Raw genomic sequence first — 25,842 nt, 5'->3', positions numbered from 1 at the left:
CCATACTGCGAAGCATCTGTAGCCAGGACCAATGGCTTAGTGGGGTCAAAAGTAGCCAAACAAGATGCTGACATGAGGAGGCCCTTCAACGAGGTGAACGCTCACTCGCATGCAGGTGACCAATCAAAAGGAACACCCTTGCACAGAGGGCAGTACAGGGGGCGGGCTATGGTGGAAGCCCTTGGAATGTACTGGTGGTAACAGGCAATCTTGCCTAAAAAACTTGCAACACCTTCAGCAAGGTGGGCCGTGGAAGGTCGACGATATCTTAGACCAAACTTCCTAGTGGCTGGACACCGTGCTGAGAGATGGTGTAGCCCACATACTCATAGACGGTTGGAAGAAGTTCGACTTATGCAGGTTGCAATGCAGGACCACGGACCTGAATTTGAGAAAGAGGGTTTGAAGGTAGTGCAAGTGTTCCTTTGTGCTGTGGCCTGTGACAACTATGTTGTCCAGATAATTAATACAATGAGGGATTGTCGACATGATGTGCTCAAGATGACGTTGAAATATCACTGGGTCACTGGATATTCCAAAGGCCAACCGCTGGTACTGGTAAAGGCCAAACGGGGTGTTGATGACTGCCAGCTGTTTGGAGTCCTCATCAAGTGGTATCTGATAAGCCTCCGAAAGATCGATTTTCGAAAAATATTGGCCTCCCACCACATCAGAGAACAATTCATCAGAACGAGGCAAGGGATAGGTGTCCACCACCAACTGGGAATTAATGGTGGCCTTGAAATCGCCACAAAAACGTAATTTTCCCGAGGGATTCCTGACAGTAACGATGCACAAAGCCCACTCACTAGAAGAAATCGGAAGAATGACCCCGTGGGCTGTCAGCCAGTCTAGCTCTGCTTTTATCTGAGGGCGGAGAGACAAGGGGATCTGCCTCGCATGTAGAAAACACGGGCGAGCCGACGCCTTCAATGTTAAGTGAGCTTCAAAGTTTGAAACACACCCCATGCCCTCGTCAAAGATATCCGTAAAGTCAGAGGTAAAAGATTCCAATGATTGATAGGGAACGTCTTCGGAGGCCATGTGTATGGTGTCTGCAATAGAAAAACTGAAAGCTTGAAAGGCATCCAATCCAAAAAGGTTAGCGGAGCTCACATCACTGACAACAATAAAAGTAAGAGGACGAGTGACTGATTTGTAGGTAACGTTGGTAGTGAATTGACCCAGTAGGGGAATGAACTGTTTACCATAACCATAAACTGGCACCAACGGGGGCGACCCAAGGTTGGAGTAAGTTTATGCATTCAACAAGGAAACTGCGACCCCCGTATCTACTGGCAGTTGTAACCGACGTGAACGAACCGACACCTCAAAGTTTGTGTGCCACTGCGTTGGGAGCCTTGTCCGATGAAACTTCCTGAATGTCAACGTCCATGCCCTCTGTACCTGCTTCTTTCGATTCTTTTGAGGCTGAGCGGCAAACTTTAGCAATGTATCCTTTTTTATTACATTTGCGAAAAACAGCCCAACGCTGGGGGCACTCTGACTGATCATGATGTATATAGCACGACGCACAGGACGGTAACAGGGGCGGGTGGCCGAAACTCTGTTTACACACCGTGCGGGAGTGGCCGTAACAATGACGTCTCACACCATAAAGTGGGCATATGACTCTCGCGACTGCTCCGTGACAAATTGACACTTGCGACTAAGACTGCGCAGGGTAGTGGCCCACACCCAGTAAGACAGATGGGGCTGTTTCTTGAATTGATAGAAGAAGCCAAATATTCAAACTGAGTAGTCCATGCGCAAGATAGGCAGCATCAAGGATAGTGTAAGTTCAAGAGCTCCGTGGTCCCGTGGTTAGCCTGAGCAGCTGCGGATCGCAAGGTCCTTGGTTCAAGTCTTCCCTCAAGTGAAAAGATTAATTTTTTATTTTCATACAATTATTATCTGTCCGTCCGTCCGTCCGTCCGTCCGTCCGTCCGTCCGTCCAATGCGAGGTAACTGCGCCGTAGTATGGTGACGCTACACCTAAACAAACATCAAAACACATGACGTCAGTTGACTACAGCACACAGAAGAGAGATTATTCCTGCTAACGAGGCTCCCTGGCTGGCAATTGATTGTTCGCTACTTTGGACTGGAGTGCATTAAATACATGATATGTATTCCATGGGCAATATGAATCCAGCAAATATAGCTCGCGACTTATATAACAAGGTCAATGAATATTTTCCAAACTGTAAGGAATCGCACGGTTTTGTGGCGCGGTCGCAAAACAGACTTTAAACTTATTATAGTGAACAGAGACGTCAATGAACGAACGGACAGATCGTGACTTTGCGAAAATAAAGAAAGTAAACTTTTCAGTCGAGGGAGGACTTGAACCAAGGACCTCTCGCTCTACAGGTGCTCACACTAACTACGGCACTCCTGAGCTTACACTTATCTTGATGTTGTCTGTCTTGCGCATGGACTACTCAGTCAGTATATTTTGCTTTTTTTTTTTTTTTCATAGTTGCACGCAACTTCTTCCTGTTTTCTCGATTGATTTGTGTTCAGTTTTTCAAGGCCTATCCACTGTGCCAACTTATAACTGAATCTGAGGGATGTGCAATGGGGAGGTTCCCTTGTGAGTATCCCACTAATTTAAAAAAAAACTCACAATAAAGGACTGTAAAACATTGTATTATCATTAAAAAACAAAAGCTCTGCTGGGTGCAGTGGCCCACTAAAGTAATTAAAGCAATATATGACATACTAGCACTCCACTAACTAAAATAATCAACTAATCTTTGGAACAAGAGTGCTTACCCAGTGTGCTGAAGTAGCCAAAGTCAGACCTCTGTTCAAGAAAGGGTCAAAGGAAGACATGGGGAACCATTACCTTACTGCTAGTGTTTCAAACTTGTTAAAAGTGTTAGAGAAAGTAGCTGCATCCATATCAAATATTTTAGTGTGAAAATGATTTTATTAAAAGTAACCAGTTTGTATTCCAACCAGGAAAAATACTCTAGATGCAGTGAATAACTGCACTGAAAAGATATGCGAGTCACTGGATCAGTGGAGTGAAGTTTTAGGTATCTTCTGTCATCTTACAAAAGCATTTGACTCTGTGAATCATGCCTTGCTTATCTACAAACTAGACAAATGTGGGGTTAAGGGTAATGGTCTGAAATGGCTCACATCATACTTGCAGAACAGAAAATAAAGTGTAACTATCACTTCAAATGCAAAGAATGACTGTTCTAAATGGAGTACAGTTCACTAGGTGTGCCTCGAGACTCCATTTGGGGCCACGCCTATTCCTACTCTATGTGAATGACGCACCCATAAATATTAATTCTCCATCAGTTGTTTTTGCAGACAGTACTTCTGTTTTAATTGAAAATAACAGTGCAGAAAAAAAAGTGTACTCCATTGTGAGTGCACACACTGGTTACAGTTACATGTGTTGAAACTGAACTTGCAAAAAGTCATATGGTACATTTCAAAACCAAGCATTTGATATGTGTGGAACTTAAAATAATACATAGCAATCATCTTGTGGAAGAAGTTGACACAATCAAATTCCAAGGATTACATTTGGACAAGAACTTAAGCTGGAATACACTTATGGCTTCCTACCAAATAAACTAAGCAGATTTGCATTTGCAGTGCAAATACAAGCAAATTTTACTGACATGAGTACACAGAAAACAGCATATCATAGTTATTTTGAATCCTTTATTAGGCATGGTGTAATTTTCTGGAGAAGTTCAAATAGTGTATCACAAATACTAAAATTGCAGAAGGAAATTATCAGATATATGTATACAGCACAGGAACAGAATCCTGCTGCCCATTATTTCAGAAACAGCAAATCCTAACTGTTCTCTCCATGTATGGTTACGAAATTATAGTCTCCCTACACAGAAGATAAAAATGATAATTTGAGGACAATCACACATATAACATGAGAGATTGTAGAAACAAGGCTACAGCAGATACTGTGGGAGAAATGCTGCTATTCAGTAGAAGAATTCATAGAGAATGAAATGACAATTTTAGCAAGGTTTAATTAAGTGTTAGAATCTTTTTTTATTGTATTTATATATAACAAAATTGCATTTTCATTATGATACTGTCTGTTAATATTTGTTTATGGTGAAATTTTTCCACAATTTTGATGTGTCTCCTGTATCTGTCAGTGTCGTCGTAACTGACGTGTGCTTCATGCCTGCTGTGCAGCGAGCTACGTTAATTTAAGTATTAACTGATTTTTTCTTACTTGTCACTTCTTCTTCCATGTGTTTTTGCTTTTAGGAAGCTTCAATTGTCAAATGCTAGTTATAGTGTTCCATAGATTTCATGTTTGTTTTGAATACAGTCAGAGAGAGTCCCTTTAGTCAGCCATAGTTGCAGTAGTGCTAGTGTTGGTTTTCAATACAGTCCAGAGACAGGTAGTGTTATTTTCATTGTTTTCTACAAGAAGTGTCTAGAAACAACAGTTTAGTCAACAATCAGCCACCTTTAGTGAATTAGCAGTCTAGTTAAAAGTTGATTAACTCTCTACAGTAAATTGATTTCTTAGGATGGATAGGATGTGTGACTGCTGTGTACGGATGCAGGAGGAGTTGGCCACTGTTCGCGAACAGCTGAGTGTGTTGATGGCTGCGGTCAGTCGTCTTCAGGCTGCTGCTTCGGAGTGTAGCGGCAGTGGGGAGTCTGGTGCGTCGCATGGTACACCCCAGGTGTTACATGCTTCACCCACTATCCCTGCTGCCGAGATATCTTCACGGGTACCGGGTGCGGTTGGGCCACCCTCTCCCCAAGGGGAGTGGCAGGTTCAGCGGAGTTCACGGCGCACGAGGCGGAGGGTCAATGTGGAGGCTGGCCGTGTGGCATCGCCCGCTCTGCCTGTGAGGGGACATGTGGCCGCTCCTTCAGCAAGGTCCGAGCAGGCACATGGGGGGAGGGGTTTATTAGTTATTGGGAGCTCCAACGTTAGGTGGGTGATGGAGCTCCTTAGGGAAATAGCGGAAAGGTCAGGGAAGAAGGCCAGTGTTCACTATGTCTGCTTGCCGGGGGCCTAATCCGAGATGTGGAGGAGGCCCTGCCGGCGGCGATAGGGAGCACTGGGTGCACCCGACTGCAAACTGTTGCTCATGTCAGCACCAATGACTCCTTCCGTCTGGGTTCAGAGGTCATCCTCAGTTTTTACAGGCGGTTGCCAGAATTGGTGAAGGCGGAAAGCCTCGCTCGTGGGGTGGAATCTGAGCTAACTATTTGTAGTATCGTTTCCAGAACCGATCGTGGTCCTCTGGTTTGGAGCCGAGTAGAAGGCTTAAACCAGAGGCTCAGAAGATTCTGCGGAGATCTGGGATGCAAATTTCTTGACCACCGCTATCAGGTGAAGAAATGTAGGGTCCCCCAGAATAGGTCAGGCGTGCACTACATGCCGGAAGCAGCTACAACGGTAGTGGAGTACGTGTGGAGTGCACATGTGGGTTTTTTAGGTTAGAGAATTCCCTCCCTAGGCCCGACAAGACACCTCCTGAGATGGGGCAAGGTAGGAGTAGGCAAAATGCAACAGGGAATAACAATATTAATGTGCTAATAGTAAACTGCAGGAGCGTCTATAGAAAGGTCCCAGAACTGCTCTCATTAAAAAACGGTCACAACGCCCATATAGTACTAGGGACAGAAAGTTGGCTGAAACCAGACGTAAACAGTAGTGAAATCCTAAACTCAGATTGGATTGTATACCGCAGAGACAGGTTGGACAGTGAAGGGGAAGGCGTGTTTATAGCAATAAGAAGTGCAATAGTATCAAAGGAAATTGACGGAGATCCCAAATGTGAAATGATTTGGGTAAATGTCATGGTTAAAGCAGGCTCAGACATGGTAATTGGATGTCTCTATAGGCCTCCTGGCTCAGCAGCTGTTGTGGCTGAGCACCTGAAGGATAATTTGGAAAATATTTCGAGTAGATTTCCCCACCATCTTATAGTTCTGGGTGGAGATTTTAATTTTCCGGATATAGACTGGGAGACTCAAACGTTCATAATGGGTGGCAGGGACAAAGAATCCAGTGAAATTTTTTTAAGTGCTTTATCTGAAAACTACCTTGAGCAATTAAACAGAGAACCGACTCGTGGCAATAAATTGGTTACTGCATCGATGATTTCAGCCGTAAATAGAAATATTAAAAAAGGTAGGAAGATTTTTCTGTTTAGCAAAAGTGACAAAAATGTGATTACAGAGTACCTGACGGCTCAACACAAAAGTTTTGTCTCAAGTACAGATAGTGTTGAGGATCAGTGGACAAAGTTCAAAACCATCGTACAATATGCGTTAGATGAGTATGTGCCAAGCAAGATCATAAGAGATAGAACAGAGCCACTGTGGTACAACAACAGAGTTAGAAAACTGGTACGGAAGCAAAGGGAACTTCACAGCAAACATAAACATAGCCAAAGCCTTGCAGACAAATAAAAATTACACAAAGTAAAATGCAGTGTGAGGAGGGCTATGCGAGAGGCGTTCAATGAATTCGAAAGTAAAGTTCTATGTACTAACTTGGCAGAAAATCCTAAGAAATATTGGTCTTATGTCAAAGCGGTAGGTGGATCAAAACAAAATATCCAGACACTCTGTGACCAAAATGGTACTGAAACAGAGGATGACAGACTAAAGGCAGAAATACTAAATGTCTTTTTCCAAAGCTGTTTCACAGAGGAAGACTGCACTGTAGTTCCTTCACTAGACTGTCGCACAGATGACAAAATGGTAGATATCGAAATAGATGACAGAGGGATAGAAAAACAATTAAAATCGCTCAAAAGAGGAAAGGCCGCTGGACCTGATGGGATACCAGTTTGATTTTACACAGAGTACACAAAGGAACTTGCTCCCCTTCTTGCAGCCGTGTACCGTAGGTCTCTAGAAGAGCGTAGCATTCCAAAGGATTGGAAAAGGGCACAGGTCATCCCCGTTTTCAAGAAGGGTCATCGAACAGATGTGCAGAACTATAGACCTATATCTCTACCGTCGATCAGTTGTAGAATTTTGGAACACGTATTATTATCGAGTATAATGACTTTTCTGGAGACTAGAAATATACTCTGTAGGAATCAGCATTCATCCACGAGACTCAGAGGGCCATAGACACGGGTTCCCAGGTAGATGCCGTGTTTCTTGACTTCCGCAAGGCGTTCGATACAGTTCCCCACAGTTGTTTAATAAGCAAAGTAAGAGCATATGGACTATCAGACCAATTGTGTGATTGGATTGAAGAGTTCCTAGATAACAGAATGCAGCATGTCATTCTCAATGGAGAGAAGTCTTCCGAAGTAAGAGTGATTTCAGGTGTGCTGCAGGGGAGTGTCATAGGACCATTGCTGTTCACAATATACATAAATGACCTTGTGGATGACATTGGAAGTTCACTGCGGCTTTTTGCAGATGATGCTGTGGTGTATCGAGAGGTTGTAACAATGGAAAATTGTACTGAAATGCAGGAGGATCTGCAGCGAATTGATGCATGCTGCAGGGAATGGCAATTGAATCTCAATGTAGACAAGTGTAATGTGCTGTGAATACATAGAATGATAGATCCCTTACCATTTAGCTACAAAATAGCAGGTCAGCAACTGGAAGCAGTTAATTCCATAAATTATCTGGGAGTACGCATTAGGAGTGATTTAAAATGGAATGATCATATAAAGTTGATCGTCGGTAAAGCAGATGCCAGACTGAGATTCATTGGAAGAATCCTAAGGAAATGCAATCCGAAAACAAAGGAAGTAGGTTACAGTATGCTTGTTTGCCCACAGCTTGAATACTGCTCAGCAGTGTGGGATCCGTACCAGATAGGGTTGATAGAAGAGATAGAGAAGATCCAACGGAGAGCAGCGTGCTTCATTACAGGATCATTTAGTAATCGCGAGAGCATTATGGAGATGATAGATAAACTCCAGTGGAGGACTCTGCAGGAGAGATGCTCAGTAGCTTGGTACGGGCTTTTGTTAAAGTTTCGAGAACATACCTTCACTGAAGAGTCAAGCAGTATATTGCTCCATCCTACATATATCTCACGAAGAGACCATGAGGATAAAATCAGAGAGATTAGAGCCCACACAGAAGCATACTGACAATCCTACTTTCCACAAACAATACGAGACTGGAATAGAAGGGAGAACCGATAGAGGTACTGAAGGTACCCTCCGCCACACACCGTCAGGTGGCTTGCGGAGTATGGATGTCGATGTAGATGTAAATGTACCTGAATCAAATTATTTAGATTATGTATGTCATGAGACCAATAAACCACAATTCACAATTCAGTGATAGTGGATTATAGTGTTTAGCACTTCTTCAGTGAAACTTCATGAAAATAGCAGTTATCTGTCTTTTTTTTTTTTTTTTTTTGTGGTTTTAGGGCGCAAAACTTCTATGGTCATTAGCGCCCAGCCCGTGACGTAGAAAACAGGAAAAAAACGAAATTTAAAATCAGCAGCAATGGAAACAAAGTCAGAAAATTTGAGAAACTAAAGGCAGAAGGAATGCTTAAAAGTCCACTATAGAAAGGGGTTGGTTGTCCCCCAAAAAAAAGCTTCAAATGACTGACGTCATTTCACTGTCACTAATAAACTGTAGAACGCGGTCAGCTGAGCGCGTGTCATCTGCTAAAATCGACGATACATCAGGCGATAGCTGTAGACGGGAGCGTAACGGATTAAAATAGGGGCATTCAATTAAAAGGTGTCTGACCGTCCACAGCTGAGAGCAGTGGGGACAGAGTGGGGGAGGATCACCGCTTAAAAGATGTCGATGACTAAAAAGACAGTGCCCTATCCGGAGTCGAGCTAAAATTACCTCCTCCCGACGACGCGTTCGGGAGGAAGAGGTCCAAGCGCAAGGAACGGCTTTCACTTCCTGCAATTTATTGTGGGGAAGTGTTGACCAATGCGCATGCCATAAATGAGTAACTTGGCGACATAAACCGCTCCGTAGATCGGTAAACGGAAGAGACTGAAGAGCTGGCCGAGGAAGAGAGACTGCAGCCTTGGCCGCTATATCGGCCGCCTCATTTCCACAGATACCAGCGTGTCCCAGGAGCCAGAGGAACGCCACTGAGACGCCCCCCAGGTGGAGCAAGCGCAGACAGTCCTGAATCCGGTGGACCAGAGGGTGCACAGGGTAAAGAGCTTGGAGACTTAGGAGAGAGCTGAGAGAATCTGAGCAGATTACGTACTGTATCCGCTGATGGCGGCGGATGTAGTGGACAGCCTGGAGAACAGCGTAAAGCTCCGCAGTATAAACCGAACACTGGTCGGGAAGCCGAAAGTGATTTGGGGTGTCGCCAACAATATAGGCACTCCCTACACCTAACGATGTTTTCGAGCCATCGGTGTAAATAAATGTGGCTTCCGTCATTTGTGCACATAGAGCAGCAAATGCCCGACGGTAAACAAGTGTAGGGGTACCATCCTTGGGAAATTGACATAGGTCTCTGAGCAAGTCGATCCGGGGACGGTGCCAAGGCGGTGCTGTACCCCAAGTTGTCAAGAAGGTTTTAGGAAAGCGGAAGGAAAGAGAATGGAGCAGTTGACGGAAGCGGACTCCCGGGGGTAGTAGGGAGGAGGAGCGGCCTGCATACCCGACATCAAAGGAGGCGTCGAAAAAAAGGTTATGGGCTGGATTAGCAGGCATGGAAGACAGATGGCTAGCATAACGACTCAGAAGGACTGCCCGCCGATTGGACAGCGGAGGTTCACCAGTCTCAGCATAAAGGCTTTCCACAGGGCTGGTGTAAAAAGCTCCAGACACTAAACGTAATCCACGGTGGTGGATAGAGTCGAGACGTCGAAGAATAGACGGCCGAGCAGAGGAGTAGACTATGCTTCCATAATCCAATTTCGAGCGCACTAAGGCGCGATAGAGGCGGAGAAGGACCACCCGGTCCGCTCCCCAAGAGGTACCATTCAGGACACGGAGGGTGTTAAGGGAACGCAGACAGCGAGCCGAAAGATAGGAAACGTGGGAGGACCAGCACAGTTTTCTGTCAAACATAAGACCCAAGAATTTAACGACGTCGGAAAACGGAAGGTTGACAGGACCTAGATGTAAGGAGGGCGGAAGAAACTCCTTACGTCGCCAAAAATTAACACAAATGGTCTTACTGGGTGAGAAACGGAAGCCGGTTTCGATGCTCCACGAGTGGAGGCGATCGAGACATCCTTGAAGACGTCTTTCAAGAAGGCTGGTCCGTTGAGAGCTGTAGTAGATCGCAAAATCGTCGACAAAGAGGGAGCCCGAGACATCAGGAAGGAGACAATCCATAATTGGATTAATGGCGATGGCAAACAGTACAACACTCAGCACGGAGCCATGGGGTACCCCGTTTTCTTGGGAGAAAGTACGGGAGAGAGTAGTGTTCACCCGCACCCTAAATGTGCGCTCTGCCATAAATTCGCGAAGAAAAAGGGGCAGCCGGCCTCTAAAGCCCCAAGAGAACAGTGTGCGGAGGATGCCTGTCCTCCAACAGGTATCGTACGCTCTCTCCAGATCAAAAAATATTGCTACCGTTTGGCGTTTCCGGAGAAAATTGTTCATGATATAAGTGGAGAGAGCAACAAGATGGTCAACAGCAGAACGATGCTTTCGGAATCCGCATTGGGCTGGTGTTAAAAGACTGCGGGACTCCAGCCACCAAGCTAAACGGTAATTCACCATACGCTCCAAAACCTTACAGACACTACTCGTGAGAGAAATGGGGCGATAGCTAGAGGGGAGATGTTTGTCCTTTCCAGGTTTCGGAACGGGAACGACAATAGCTTCCCGCCATCGCCTGGGAAAGGTACTGTCGGTCCAAATTCGATTATAAAGGCGAAGGAGGTAACGCAGGCTATGGGTTGATAAATGCAGCAACATTTGGACATGGATACCATCCGGTCCTGGGGCGGAGGAGCGAGAAGAAGAGAGTGCATGTTGGAGTTCGCGCATGGAGAAAACAGTATTGTAGCTTTCCCGATTTTGAGAGGAGAAAGCAAGATGTCGCACTTCCGCTGCACGTTTCTTCGGGAGAAACGCTGGCGGGTAATTTGAAGAGCTCGAAATCTCAGCAAAGTGCTGACCCAATGAGTTAGAAATTGCGACGGGGTCCACTAAGGTATCATGCGCGACAGTGAGCCCAGAGACCGGGGAGAAACTAGGCGCGCCTGAGAACCGTCGAAGCCGACTCCAAACTTCCGAGGAGGGAGTGAAGTTGTTAAATGAGCTAGTAAAGAATTTCCAGCTTGCCTTCTTGCTATCGCGGATGACGCGACGGCATCGCGCACGGAGCTGCTTATATCTGATACAGTTGGACAAAGTTGGATGGTGACGGAAAATGCGAAGAGCACGTCGCCGCTCACGTATTGCGTCACGGCATGCCTCGTTCCACCAAGGAACTGGAGGGCGCCGGGGCAATTCGGAGGTGCGTGGTATTGAACGTTCCGCAGCTGTGAGAATAACGTCGGTAAAATGTGTGACCTCATCGTCGACGCTGGGAAAGCGACGGTCATCGAATGTCGCTAGAGACGAAAAAAGTGTCCAATCGGCTTGGGCAAACTTCCAGCGTCGCGAGCGCATATATGGCAGTTGAGGCTGCAGTCTAAGAACACATGGAAAGTGGTCACTCGAGTGTGGATCATCAAGCGCGAACCATTCGAAGCGCCGAGCTAGCGGAACAGTACCAACCGCAAGGTCCAAATGGGATAAATTTGCCGTGGAGGCAGACAAAAATGTGGGGACCCCAGTGTTGAGGCAGACTAGATCCGCTTGGTGGAAGACGTCTAGCAATAGTGAGCCACGTGGACAAGGATGTCGAGATCCCCAAAGCGGGTGGTGGGCATTGAAGTCCCCAACCAGCAAATAGGGGGGTGGAAGCTGATCAAGAAGATGAAGGAGATCAGCTCGTGCCATTGGTGTAGACGATGGAATGTATACCGTACAAAGAGAGAACGTGTATCCAGAAAGGGAAAGACGGACGGCGACAGCTTGGAAGGAAGTGTTTAAGGGGATTGGGTGATAATGGAGAGTATCATGGAGCAGAATCAGGAGTCCTCCATGGGCTGGAGTGCCTTCAACAGAGGGGAGGTCATATCGGACGGACTGAAAATGAGGGAGAACAAAGCGGTCATGGGGACGCAGCTTTGTTTCCTGAAGACAGAAGATGACCGGCGAGTAGGATCGTAAGAGGATCGACAATTCCTCCCGATTGGCGCGAATGCCGCGGATATTCCAGTGGATAATGGACATAGGGTGAACAGAAAATGGAGGAACGTCACCAAGGGTGCTGTCAACTCAACGACTGCTCAGAGCTTGCGACCGACAGCATGGAATGGCATTCAGTCGAAGGCAGAAGATCCTGATCCATAGGTTGGTCAGGAGCACCTCCCGCCACCAACGATCGGCCAGTTGACCGGCCACCAACAGTGCGCCTCGGCGACACAGAAGATGGCCGAGGGCGATTTCCGCCAGGTGGTGCTGTAGATGGGACACGCCTTGGCGGAGAAGGAGAGGAACTGTGTTTCTTCGTAGCCTTCTTGGAGGTATGTTTAGATGAAGGAGGAACCGATGGTTGTGAAGTTGCAGTACGTAAAAGCTCTTCACGAGAAGCTCTTTTTTTGAAGACTTGGCGTCTGAATTTTGGGCTCGAGATTTAGCAGAACCCGACGAAGGGTGAGCCATAGAGTGGGCAGGCGAAAGAGGTGAGGTTGAACGGGCGATCTTTGCGCTGGCCGATCTGACTACCGTGGTACTAAATGTGAGGTCGCAAGTCTGCGTGGCCGCCTCCTTTGTTGGCCGAGGAGAAGCAAGGACAGCGCTGTATTTTCCTTTCTGAGGCACGGTGGGCTGTCGACTGGCGAGTAACTTTCGAGCAGCAAAGGTCGACACCTTTTCCTTCACTCTTATTTCCTGGATCAGCTTTTCGTCCTTAAAAACAGGGCAATCTCGAGAGGAAGCAGCGTGGTCACCCATACAGTTGATTCAGCGAGGGGATGGAGGTGGACAAGCACCCTCATGGGCATCCCTGCCACACGTAACACATTTGGCCGGATTGGAACAGGACTGGCTGGTGTGATTGAACCGCTGACATCGATAGCAACGCATAGGGTTTGGGACATAAGGGCGAACGGAAATTATCTCATAGCCTGCTTTGATTTTTGATGGGAGTTGAACTTTGTCAAATGTCAAGAAGACAGTGCGGGTTGGAATGATGTTCGAGTCAACCCTTTTCATAACCCGATGAACAGCGGTGACGCCCTGGTCAGACAGGTAGTGCTGAATTTCTTCGTCAGACAATCCATCGAGGGAGCGTGTATAAACGACTCCACGCAAGGAATTTAAGGTACGATGCGGTTCCACCCGGACAGGGAAGGTGTGGAGCAGAGAAGTACGCAGCAATTTTTGAGCCTGGAGGGCACTGTGTGTTTCTAACAACAGCGTACCATTCCGTAATCTGGAACAAGACTTTACAGGACCCGCAATTGCGTCGACACCTTTCTGAATAATGAAAGGGTTGACCGTGGAAAAGTCGTGACCTTCGTCAGACCGAGAAACAACAAGGAACTGTGGCAACGATGGAAGAACCGTCTGTGGCTGAGACTCAGTGAACTTACGTTTGTGAGCAGACATAGTGGAAGGTGAGGAAACCATTGCGGAAGAATCCCCCATGATTACCGGCATCTCCGATGGCGCGCTCCTCCCTTGTGGGGGCCCTCACCGAGGGCACACCCGCCTTAGGTGATTGTTCACACCTCAGGTCACACCTCCCGACAAACGGACGGAGGGACCAATCGGCACTTTCGGAAGGTATCAGCTCGGGTAATCACCCCTCCCTGGGCCTGGCCGTGACCAGGGGGTACGTACGTGTCCTACCTGTCTACCCGGGGCGTGGAATTACGCGTTACCCCGTCACCGGCTACGCATGGAAGTGCGTGGGTCGGTCTTCAGACACGCACAGGGAGGAAAAAAGAGAAAGGGAAAGGAAAGAAAAGGGGGTCTCAAACGCCGCAGCGGAGAAAAGGGCAAGGAGAAGAGGGAAGGAAAAGAGAAGGACAGAGGAAGGACGAGGACTGGCAAGTGTAAAAGCAAGGAATTTGGAACAGTTTCGAGCGTCCGTCTCCAGACGTAGGCACAAACCATACTCCCAGAGGGGGAGAAAGGGAAGGAAAGAGCCAGAGGTGAGGGGGGGGGGGGCGAAGATGGGGGACGGGGAGGGATGCGGAAAGGGAAGGGAAGGTATGCAGCCCGGAAAGGAAGGAGGGCCACATTAGCTCGGGGTCCTGTGCTCGCTACGCACGTGTCCACAAAAGAGTTGTGGACCCCCTGGGGGGAGTTATCTGTCATTGTTTCAGCAGCTGATAATACACTAATGCTACAAGGGTAGCAAATTGTTTGGCATAGCATCTTTAAAATTTAACAGTTACTCCATAAGGTGCACAGTGAAACCCCTATTTGTGTGATCCAGACTTAAAAAATGCAAAACTGAGAAAAATGCAGAATCAAGAAAAATGTTAAAATGTCCAAAATATGAGCAAAAGCATACGTAATTGATATATATGCTTACAAATCATAATCCTCTACAGTGCATTATATATAATCTGTAAAAGTGAAGGAAATTACATGTACAATACAGTATTTATACCATAATTTGTGGTAATGAGTTTTGTCAGTTCTTAAAAAATCACAGATATGTAACAGCAAGTAAAATCTTGTCAAAATATTGAAACTGGCATCTGGGTGTGAGGTAATCAAGCTGTTTTCCTATGTGTAACAACCACAAATTTTACATCTTTCCTTTGTGCTCACCCAGAAATTGATAGACACGGTGAGATTATTTGAAAACTGTGCAGCACGTCGAATGGAGGTAGAATCTCCCATTTAAGGGTCTGCATCTTCCTCCCATAGACAATGGCACTGAACCTTACTCTGGTGACACAAGTGCAGTCACCTCAAGTTTAGTGCTTGTAAACTTTTCATTGTTCATTCTTCTGAGTGATCAAAGTGGATTGTTCTGCACTACTGCCAATGTGCGCCATTTGCAATCCGAACTCATCGCTTGCTGTTGTGTAAACACAGCAGGTTATGTGAAATCACATATATACACACAATTTTTTCTTCAGATAAAGAACTTATTTATGCCAATGTATGTGAAATAAGGTTAAGGCTGCTGTGGTTTCAGTATTTCTCTGTCTGAACAATCCATTACATTAATAACAATCTGTGTGCCATCACAACACATTAAGCACCACTGAGCACTGCAACAAAATTGAACAAGCCATTGTACATCTATTCACTGAACATGTCCTGTTAATTGTGGTGCCACAAATAGCAAATGGAGTAGCCTATATTGGCAGCAGTCCATAGAAGTGTGACAAGTTCTAGATTCTGTCAACAGGCTCTGAGCAAAACTACTGTAAGTAAAATTAATGCATGGTAGAGAAAGGCATAAGAGCTATAACTATATATATTACACCTAAGAGGCAGCCGCAGTCACTCCATTTACTATACACCACTCACACCAGCCGTTCTTTGGAAAGAGCTGCCAAGTAAGCTTGCTGTTTATCACTCTATACAAGGTAGTCCATTGATCGTGACCAGGCCAAATATCTCATGAAATATGTGTCAAATTAAAAAACTACAAAGAATGAAACTTGTCTAGCTTGAAGGGGGAAACCAGACGGCGCTATGGTTGGTCCGCTAGATGGCACTGCCATAGGTCAAATGGATATAAACTCTGTTTTTTTAAATAGGAACCCCCATTTTTTACTACATATTCATGTAGTACTTAAAGAAATTTGAATGTTTTAGTTGGACCATTTTTTTCGCTTTGTGATAGATGGTGCTGCATAGTCACAAGCATATGGCTCACAATTTTAGATGAACAGTTGGTAACAGGTAGGTTTTTAAAATTGAAATACAGAACGAAGGTATGTCTGAACATTTTATTTCGGTTGTTCCAGTGTGATACATGTACCTTTGTGAACTTATCATTTCTGAGAATGCATGCTGTTACAGCGTGATTACCCGTAAATACAACATTAATGCAATAAAAGCTCAAAATAATGTCCGCGAACCTTAATGCATTTGGCAATACGTGTAACGACATTCCTCTCAATAGCGAGTAGTTCGCCTTCCGTAATGTTCGCACATGCATTGACAATGCGCTAATGCATGTTGTCAGGCATTGTCGATGGATCATGATAGCAAATATTCTTCAACTTTCCCCACAGAAAGAAATCCGGGGACATCAGATCCGGTGAAGATGCGAGCCATGGTATGGTGCTTCGATGACCAATCCACCTGTCATAAAATATGCTATTCAATACCGCTTCAACTACACGCTAGCTATGTGCTGGACATCCATCATGTTGGAAGTACATTGTCATTCTGTCATGCAGTGAAACATCTTGTAGTAACATCGGTAGAACATTATGTAGGAAATCAGCATACATTGCACCATTTAGATTGCCACTGATAAAATGGAGGCCAATTATCCTTCCTCCCATAATGCCGCACCATACATTAACCCGCCAAGGTCACTTGTCGCAGCCATCATGGATTTTCCGTTGCCCTATAGTGCATATTATGCCGATTTACGTTACTGCTGTTGGTGATTGATGCTTAGTTGCTAAATAGAATGCATGTCATTGTCCCGTAATTTCTCTTGGGCCCAGTGGCAGAACTGTGCACGATGTTCAAAGTAGTCACCATGCAATTCCTGGTGCATAGAAATATGGTACGGGTGCAATCGATGTTGATGTAGCATTCTCAACACCGACGTTCTTGAGATTCTCGATTCTCATGCAATTTGTCTGCTACTGATGTGCAGATTAGCCATGACAGCAGCTAAACACCTACTTGGGCATCATCATTTGTTGCAGGTCATGGTTGACATTTCACATGTTGCTGAACACTTCCTGTTTCTTAAATAACATAACTACCCGGCAGACAGTCTGGACACTTGGATGATGTCGACCAGGATACCGAGCAGCACACATAGCACACGCCCACTGGGCATTTTGATCACAATAGCCACACATCAACACGATATTGACCTTTTCTGCAATTGGTAAATGGTCCATTTTAACACAGGTAATGTATCACAAAGGAAATACTGTCCGCACTGGCGGAATGTTACGTGATACTACGTACTTATACATTTGTGACTATTACAGTGCCACCTATCACAAAGCGAAAATAGTGGTCCAACTAAAATATTCATATTTCGTTATGCACTACACGAATATGTAGGGTTTCTATTTTTTTAAAAATGCAGTTGATATCCGTTTGACCTATGGCAGCACCGTCTAGCAAGACAACCATAGCGCCATCTGGTTTCCCCCTTCAAGCTTGTCAAGTATTGGTCTTTGTAGTGTTTTCATTTGACGCTTATTTCGTGAGATGTTTCGCCTGGTCACTATCAGGGGACCACCCTGTATACTAGAAACCACTGTATTAGCATGACATCACCATGTTATACAACTATTGGCTACAGGTGGGGAACAAACATCCGAGATGTTGTAATCTGGCAGTTTCTGCCATATTTCACAGTTTTCAGTTTAATTCATCATGTGGGCTATAAATTCTCATTATTTTTGAAGGGAACATAAAAAGAGAGGACCCTCAAAACTGTACAATTTGTGGCAGTAGTGTGTTGGGAAATGGCTCAACTACCTCATCCATCATTATCAAAAGTGATAGTCTTTACAATTACATATCATGCAGTATTTATAGTGGCCAAACACACTTTTTTCCTGGTAGGTCTATTATATGACTTAAAATTTTGAAATTTCTTTCTTGTTTGTTTATGGATCTGTGATTTTGTTATGTCAGTTGACATTACTAGTGTTGGTAGAATTGATACCTAGGAGCAGAAGTTTTATTTCAAGTTCATTGAGAGGAATGGGGACATGAAAAAATGAGTTTAGTTCCCCAATTGATGTTACAAACTTATTAGAAGTCAGGTCAGTGAATTTCTGTATGCTGAGTAAAATGTAAATATAAAAGAAAACTCGGGCACCACAGTTTCACTTGTGCCTTCTAGTACTACTGCCAGTCTTTATGATCTACAGTGTGTGGTGAAAAGTATAACATGAGTAGTGCTTGTAGTCATCATAGCTATATCATGCAAGATTTGAAGTCTTTAAAATGCCCTATCACAAAAGAATCATTCTGGACAAAGAAATTTTCAGCAGCTACAAGCTAAAGTATCTTCATCAGTTTTGTAAATCAAGTTAGGAGATACAGCAATTTTTATTATATGCACTGTATATGACTGAAACGAAGTAGCAAGGAAAAGTATAAAATATCACAGCAACTGAGTGGTTATAAACCATAAGCATAAATATGGACATCTTAAAGACAAATTTTGTCACTGTTACTGTTATTAAACTTCCTGGCAGATTAAAACTGTGTGCCGGACCGAGACTCGAACTCGGGACCTTTGCCTTTTGTGGGCAAGTGCTCTACCATCTGAGCTACCCAAGCACAACTCACAATCCATCCTCACAGCTACAGTTCTGCCAGTACCTTGTCTCCTACCTCCCAAACTTCACAGCAGCTCTTCTGCAAACCTCGCAGAACTAGCACTCTATTACTTCATTGTTTAACGTTCCCATTATGAGCAGCACTTTATATGCTCACCACACTTATATTCTTGCAGCAGCTTTGATTTATAGCTTCTGTGCCTGTTTACATGTTATAATCCAGTACTTTAGGAATTATAAATGTTTTGTTGAAGGACCATTCTCCCTCTCCACACATTCATCACGCGAGACCAATTTACGTGTGTAAGTGTAGTGTTGTGGCTGCAGTGACTGTTGGGTAATGTAAGAAGTCAGCAGTCAATAAGAGCTCACTAGCTGGAAATGGCTGATGTTTCCTTGATTCTGACTGAGCATATTCATCAAAATTCAGTGTTTGAATTTAAAAGGTTGATGAAGTCAAGTGACATGTCAAGTAAGAATGTAGAATTGATGTAAACATTACTAGGAAGAAACATAAAATTGGAGAATTTGTAGCATTGACCTTATGGGATTTTCACAGGAGCTAGGAATTTATGGCATAGAGTCAGGAAAAACAAATTCAGAGAATGTAAAACTGAATTTCCACTGTAGTGAGATTTATTGTCTTAAGAAATTTTAGTCCAGTTTCAATTTTGCATAGTATCTCTGTCTATGTCTTTCAGTATTCATGTAATGATCAAAAGTAAGAACCATAATATAATATTTTACAGTGAAACAATGTCACTGGAAAGAATAAAGTGTTTTAGTCTTCTCTGACACTGTCAGTATTAATGGAAGTATGATCAAATAGTGACTGGATAGATGACTTTGATCCATTGGCTGACTTTATGTGACCAAAATTAAGGTTTTTTTTTGTCAGTTCAGTAGATAAGGTATAGGTTTTGAATTCATAGTGCACTTCTCATATTTCTCCACAAATGCTTATACCTTCTAAATTTATTTCTTTTTTCCATGTAAATCTGTTTCACTATACATGTCAGACACAGAATTTACCTACAGGTCATTAATCGCACTGAAGTGTATATAATTAAATATTGTATATTAACAGATAGCTTAAAGTGGACAGATCACTTACAACCTAACTACACAGAAGTATAAATGATTAATGGAGTTGCATGTATGAGATACTACAAGACTCCAGACACTTACTCTGCAAAATGGAGCTCTAAATGTCAGTAGAGGCAGATATGTCAGTATGAAAGCTACCCATATTGACTGATGGTGATAGTATTATGATGGGAGAATGTGAAAGAACAACCACAGCTAAACCAAGATCAGGTAGACCTCTTGTACTGACAGACAGTGATTGTGAAAAGCTGAATGTAATTAGCAGAAGGAATCACTCATGAATTCCAAAGTGCTGCCCACAGTTCAGCTAACACAGTGGTAGTGTGTAAGTAGTTAAAAGAAGTGAGTAAAATGGTTGAGCAGCTCCTAACAAGCCACACACTTCTGTAGTCAGTGCTAAGCAATGCTTGAAGTGGTGTAAAGATTGATTCCACTGGACAGTAGCTGACTGGGAACAACTGATTTGTGGTGCTGAATCATGCTTGACTCAGTGGCAACCTAACAGAAGGATTTGAGTGTTATGAATTCCTGAAGAACTTTACGTGCCTTCATTTGCAGTGCCAGCATTGAAGTACAGAGATGATGGTGTTATGATTTGGGGGTGTTTCTCATTGTGGTTTCTTTATTGCACTCAAGAGAACACTAAATGAAGAAGTATGTGAACATATTTTGCAGTATTGTGTACTGCATACAGTCAAGGAACAATAAGGAGATGATGATTATTTGCATCAGCAAGGCAATGAGCCCTGTCATAAAGTAGCATTGTGAGAAATTGTATAACTTGTTTGAAAGTCTATAATTTAAAAATGTGATGCTAGTTACCCATTTTGGATTTTCTTGAATATGAAAGCAATGAAATTTTGTTTTAGCTACAGTTCTAATAAATTATTACCTGTATGCACTAATATTGTTAGATGTAATTCTTTTCTCCAAAAATATGTACTATTTGTTGATTCCTCAAAACCACTCTGACATTCAAAGGAGACATTGTTTTCTCCTGATACGTAGCCTGTATTCATTAATAATAGCAAACATACTGAATATTAATGCACTTTGATAATCAATAATTACTATACAGTTGGTTGTTTGTGCACTTTCATTGCTTTGCTAATGTTATGCTGCTCTTGCTGTTAAGATTTCCTCAAATTTTTAGGTGGAATACATAATTCAGTACAATATGAATCACAGCCAAGAGCCCTACATTTGTGTAAATGTTTTCATTTGTTTTCTTGTTTAAATATTTTCCAGATTAGTTTCACTTTAATCTCAAACTTTACTTTTTGTCCATTATGCATCTTGTCTGAGTAGACAGTGAACAACCTAAAGTACTGTTTGTCATGTACCTTTACGTTTTCCATTTTGTCTAGTTCTCTGAATTACATAACATTCTTTCACATTTGCATGTGATTCTTTGCTTTCATATATTGACCAGCCTCTCTTCTGAGTTTGGATTGAATTTAACCTCATTGGTTCATTGATATGCTAGTTTCGAAGTGCTGTAAGAATATTTTTCCAGGTGGTTCTAAACTCACCCACAGTGCCATTTTGGGAGCCTTTCTTTGAAAGCCCTCCCAGTAATTTAAACTTAAATCTCCTTATTGAGTCATTGTTTACTATTTTATTGCCGACATCCCACATCGAAGTAAGATCTCACTAATTTTATTCACAGAACAGTAAAATAAACTAAATTACCCTCTCAGTCTACACTGAAATAAGTTGTTCTGATAAGCGCTGTAGACCTACAGAGCTTGGATGGGAACACACAGCCTAGAACTTCCATGTATGATGCTTATAACAACTAAGCTACTTTAGAAAAATGGACAGAGTGTGAATTGGGTGTTTTGAGTCATGTCACGAGTCTCACCTGACAGATCAGCCAGTAAGAATATTGCCCATATAATACATTGCACGTATTCATAATTGCAAGACTTTAACCTTCCTGCTTATCATGATCAGTCTTCTTACATTTGGCTATCCGTGCATGATTCTCAGCCAGATCCAAACTGCCATATGTTGTCAACCATGCATCTACAATGTATACTCATACACCAATTATGTATATACTTGTACAGTTGAGTTCCTTTACTGGAAAGTCACTTGCCTGGTGTCAGTGGACAAATATGATGTAGCATTGCCTGTGTTATTCTGAATATGATGCGAAGTTCCATGGACATTCATGAGTGTCCAGAGGAATAGGTGCTGCAGTGACTAGAGCCATTATTAAATACATTACATATCTCCGCAATTGTGAATATGGACAGCCATCAGCTGTAGGATGGAATGACGATGGTGAAAATTAGGGCTGGACCGGGACTAGCCCGGATTTCCTAGTTATGTGGAATTGTGGTTTATTAGTCTCATAACATATATAATCTAAATCATTTGATTCAGGTACAGTAGACACGTCAAAATTTTGGTAAAGTTTTACCATATACATACAACACCTGATTTTAACAAATGGTATAATAATAATAATAATAATAATAATAATAATAATAATAATAAATTCTGTTACACATACAATAAAATACTATCAATTACTCCTTGCTGAAATTACCATGTCATCCTCTATGAATTCTACTGAATAGTAGCATTTCTTCCACAGAATCTGCTGTAGCCTTATTTTTAGACTCTCTGGCTTCATATTAAATATATTTTTGCCCATTAGCTTGTTATATTTTGTCATCCCCATATACTGTGGAGTTCGTGCCTTACCATTTGGCTATCCATGCATGGCTTCTAGCCAGGCCCAAACCTCCATATGTTGTCAAGCATGCACCTACAACCTGTACTCTTACATCCATTACATATATTCCCATAACATGAGACATTTTACTTGAAAGTTGCTTACCTGGTATTGGCAGACAAATTCGATATTGCAGTGCCTGTGTTATTCTGAATATGATGAAAACTTCCTTTGGCCATGTGTGCATTTCTGAAGGAAGTTTGCATTGTATTCAGAATAACACAGGTACTTTAATATGATATTGTCCATGAAAGTCAAGTGCTTAAGTTTTAATCTGAAGAGAACATTCTTTCATTATTGATACCTATCTGTTAAAGACATTTTATTATTTGACCTTAATAATCACCCTTTACAATTCTCGAACAAAGAAAAACATAAAACATAAAACATTTTCTATTGGTGGGTTTAACATATTTTAGTTAGGTTTTAGTTTAGGTATGTTTCTTTAGCCAGTGAAAGAGCTATCTTATGCAATAACAACAATTTATATCCATGACTTTGGACATGATTCTGCTGTTTTTTCAGAGTGCTACAACAATGCCATGAGAAAAATCTAAAGTTCATTCTTGACACAAAAATAGATTTAACTGATACCAAATATATTTGACATAACAATCATACAAGGTTTGTAATAATTTGAAGTATCATTTGATAGGAATACTGAATATCTTTCATTGAGGTAAAAGAATGTCTCATTGAAAGACTGAAACTGGCTTTCTGACTAATAATGGAATTTTGCCTTGTAATTGTTTCAGTTGCCTGTCTCTGGTAAAGACTTGGCACCAAGTGGACCTGGACGTCACAACCGTAACCGGCCAAGAAGACCACTACCATCTGATGAACCAGAGTGGAGACCATCCCGCACTGATGATTTAGAGCCTGCTATAGCAGATGAAAGAAAAGTTGAACCAAAGTCACGACCTTCCTCCTCTGTGTATGATAGACCACATGTACCTCGAAAGATAAGAAGACCTGTACCCAAAAACGAAAGGGATAAATACGATTAGAACACTCAACGTCATGCACAGTCAAGCACACCTGGATCAGCAGAGGATCAAGATTACTCAAGACCCAGTCAGCAGCCTTCTCCAAAAGCTGCCCCTGCAAGTAAAGAACCAGATGATGCAGATTACTACAATGACGAAGAAGAAGAATATCTTCCACCAGCTCTACCTTCTACAGGGAGCTCCAGGAATAGAAATCCTGATTACTACCCTCCTACTGCAGAAAGGGAATTGAGAAGACCTAGTTCTGGTGGTGGAAGAAATGTGAGGAGACGAGGTCCTGGAGGTAGACGATGGTATGTTGGGCAAGTGGAAACAGCAACCCCCTACTCTCCTATCAGTGATGAAGACTATGAAGATGAGGAACTGCCTAGAAGGCCAGTACGACCTTCAGGTGCTGGTGGGAGAAGGCGTGTTCAGGCTTCCTATCCTGATGCATATTCACCACAGCAAGCGCAGAGACCATATGCAACCCAGCAACGATCAAGTGGAAGCCAAGCTTCAAGATACAAATATAGCGAGGAAGATCTAATCGATGAAGACCCTGTTCCTGCACCACGTCCTGCATATATTAGCCCCAGTGCAGGAGGTAGGCAGAATTACATGTCACACAAGAGAAATTCACAATCGCAAAAGCAACCAGAGTTTCTGTATGATGAATACAGTGGGACACAAGCTAAGTCACCTCCATCTGGCCCTGGAGGCTACAGAAGACAGGAAAACAAAAAACTACTTCAACTGCAGCATCCCGTGCACCGTCAGGATATGCTGCAGATCTGCTAGATGAGGACTATTATGATGAAGAAACTGAGGAGGAAGTTATTCCATCATATAACACTCATTCTAGGCAACCTTCAAGGGATGCAAATCCACCCAACTATAGTTCCTCCTCTAGTGGTGAATACACAGGACGCCAGCCTGCATACAAGAAACGACCTCCACCACAGTCAAGCCGTGCACCTGTTAGCTCACTGCCAAGATCTCCACAGGCCCAACCAGGAAGGATTCCTGCCACTGCTTCTCAGAAGCCAGACAATATCTCCCCAACCTTACCAGATCAGTCAGAAAGAAAGAATTATTATGAAGATGAATCAAGTGAACAGACAAGCAGTAGCTATCGTCCAAAACCCAAACTGACATATGTTGAGGACCAACAAGTTTCACCTCCACGAAACATCAGTCCACCATCCAGAAACCCAACAACGGTCAACAAAGATCCATCTACTGGTGAATCGGGAAGGTCAGGTACATTATCCAATAAAACTGATAATGAAGCTCCAAGTGGAGCAACTTCAAGACAAACTTACAGCAATTTTCGTACAAAAGCTCCATTTATAGGACCCAACTCAAGAAATGCAGAAGCAAAATATCAAGATAATGTAGAAACAACCCCAAAGTCAGCTGGTGGAGCACCATCTTCTAGTCAGTATCCGTCAGCGCCTGAAGTGACAGTAGGAGGCAACAAAAACAGTGCAAATAATCCACGTTTAACAGGTATTGATAATGCTCCATTGCCTTCATCATCGCAACAGGCCAAAGGCAATCCAGGTATTAGAATACCTTCCAAAATAGTTATCAAGCCAATAGACAGAGATGCAAGGATACAAAATGTTTTGGCAGATCTAAATGAGCACGACATTGATGTGACCATCAATGATGCTTTACATCCTACTCTTCATCCAACTAGAAGTATAACCAGTGGCTTTGTACCAACAATGCAAGAGGAAACTCAGAGTGGTCCCAGCACATTAAATAAAAGGGTAGCTGGGCAAAGGTATCAGGCTCAGCTTCCATCTGGACCCCGTGGTTCTGTATCTTATCTGACATCCTCTGCTTCACAGAGGTACATAACAAGAACACCATTCAATATCAATTCCAATGAAAGATTAGAAAGTGGAACAAACATTTATTTGCCTCATGATCAAAGTACTGGTCCTGGTGGAAAGGTAGAATTCGCAGCGCCATCAGAAAGACCAAATAACAGGCATCGACAGAAAGAAATTCCCATACAGCCTGTGCCTTCAGGTCCATTAGATTACAGAAGTACACAAACAAAACATCAGCAAGGACCTTTGTATAGTCAGCAGAGAGACAGTAGTGCTGAGTACTACTGAACATACTGAAACTTGATTGAAAAACTTCTAGTTTCATCCAGACATTTCTTGTTACATTTTGTGAAGAAAATTATGTTGACATTTATATGTGTGTATATTTTCCAGAAAAAAGCGTATAAAATCCTGTGAATATTTTCATAAATTATGTATGTGTTAGAAAACAAACCGAGCATGTTACACCTATTTCATTACTGAAGGTCTTTCAACCTAAAGAACCATTGAAAGAATTTTTTTATTCATCATCCCCATGGTTGTTAATGATGCCCAAAATATGTACTCTGATATTACCCACTAAAAAAATAAAAATCCAGGTTGTGTATTTCATTCTTGAGGAAAACTTAAAATTTTTTGTGTTGAAACCCCATAACAGAACAATTTCATTTTGA

The 25,842-nt window shown here is 43.0% G+C and overlaps 1 protein-coding gene across 2 annotated transcripts in view; it reads left to right on the top strand.

The window, feature by feature from the left end:
* LOC126471063 (proteoglycan 4-like) overlaps positions 1 to 25,508 on the top strand; it is a 374,497-nt gene extending 348,989 nt beyond the window's left edge. Inside the window, exon 8 of one of the 2 annotated variants that reach the window (XM_050099130.1) lies at positions 24,588 to 25,508. In XM_050099130.1, the coding sequence (XP_049955087.1) occupies positions 24,588 to 25,456 (869 nt within the window). In that variant the 3' untranslated portion in view covers positions 25,457 to 25,508. The remainder of the gene's footprint in view (positions 1 to 24,587) is intronic. The other variant, XM_050099129.1, reaches the window with a different exon arrangement.
* Positions 25,509 to 25,842: the final 334 nt, after the last annotated feature.

The sequence above is a fragment of the Schistocerca serialis genome, chromosome 3 (assembly GCF_023864345.2).
Source record: "Schistocerca serialis cubense isolate TAMUIC-IGC-003099 chromosome 3, iqSchSeri2.2, whole genome shotgun sequence".
Lineage (NCBI taxonomy): Eukaryota > Metazoa > Arthropoda > Insecta > Orthoptera > Acrididae > Schistocerca > Schistocerca serialis.
This window is presented reverse-complemented; position numbering and strand designations above follow the sequence as displayed.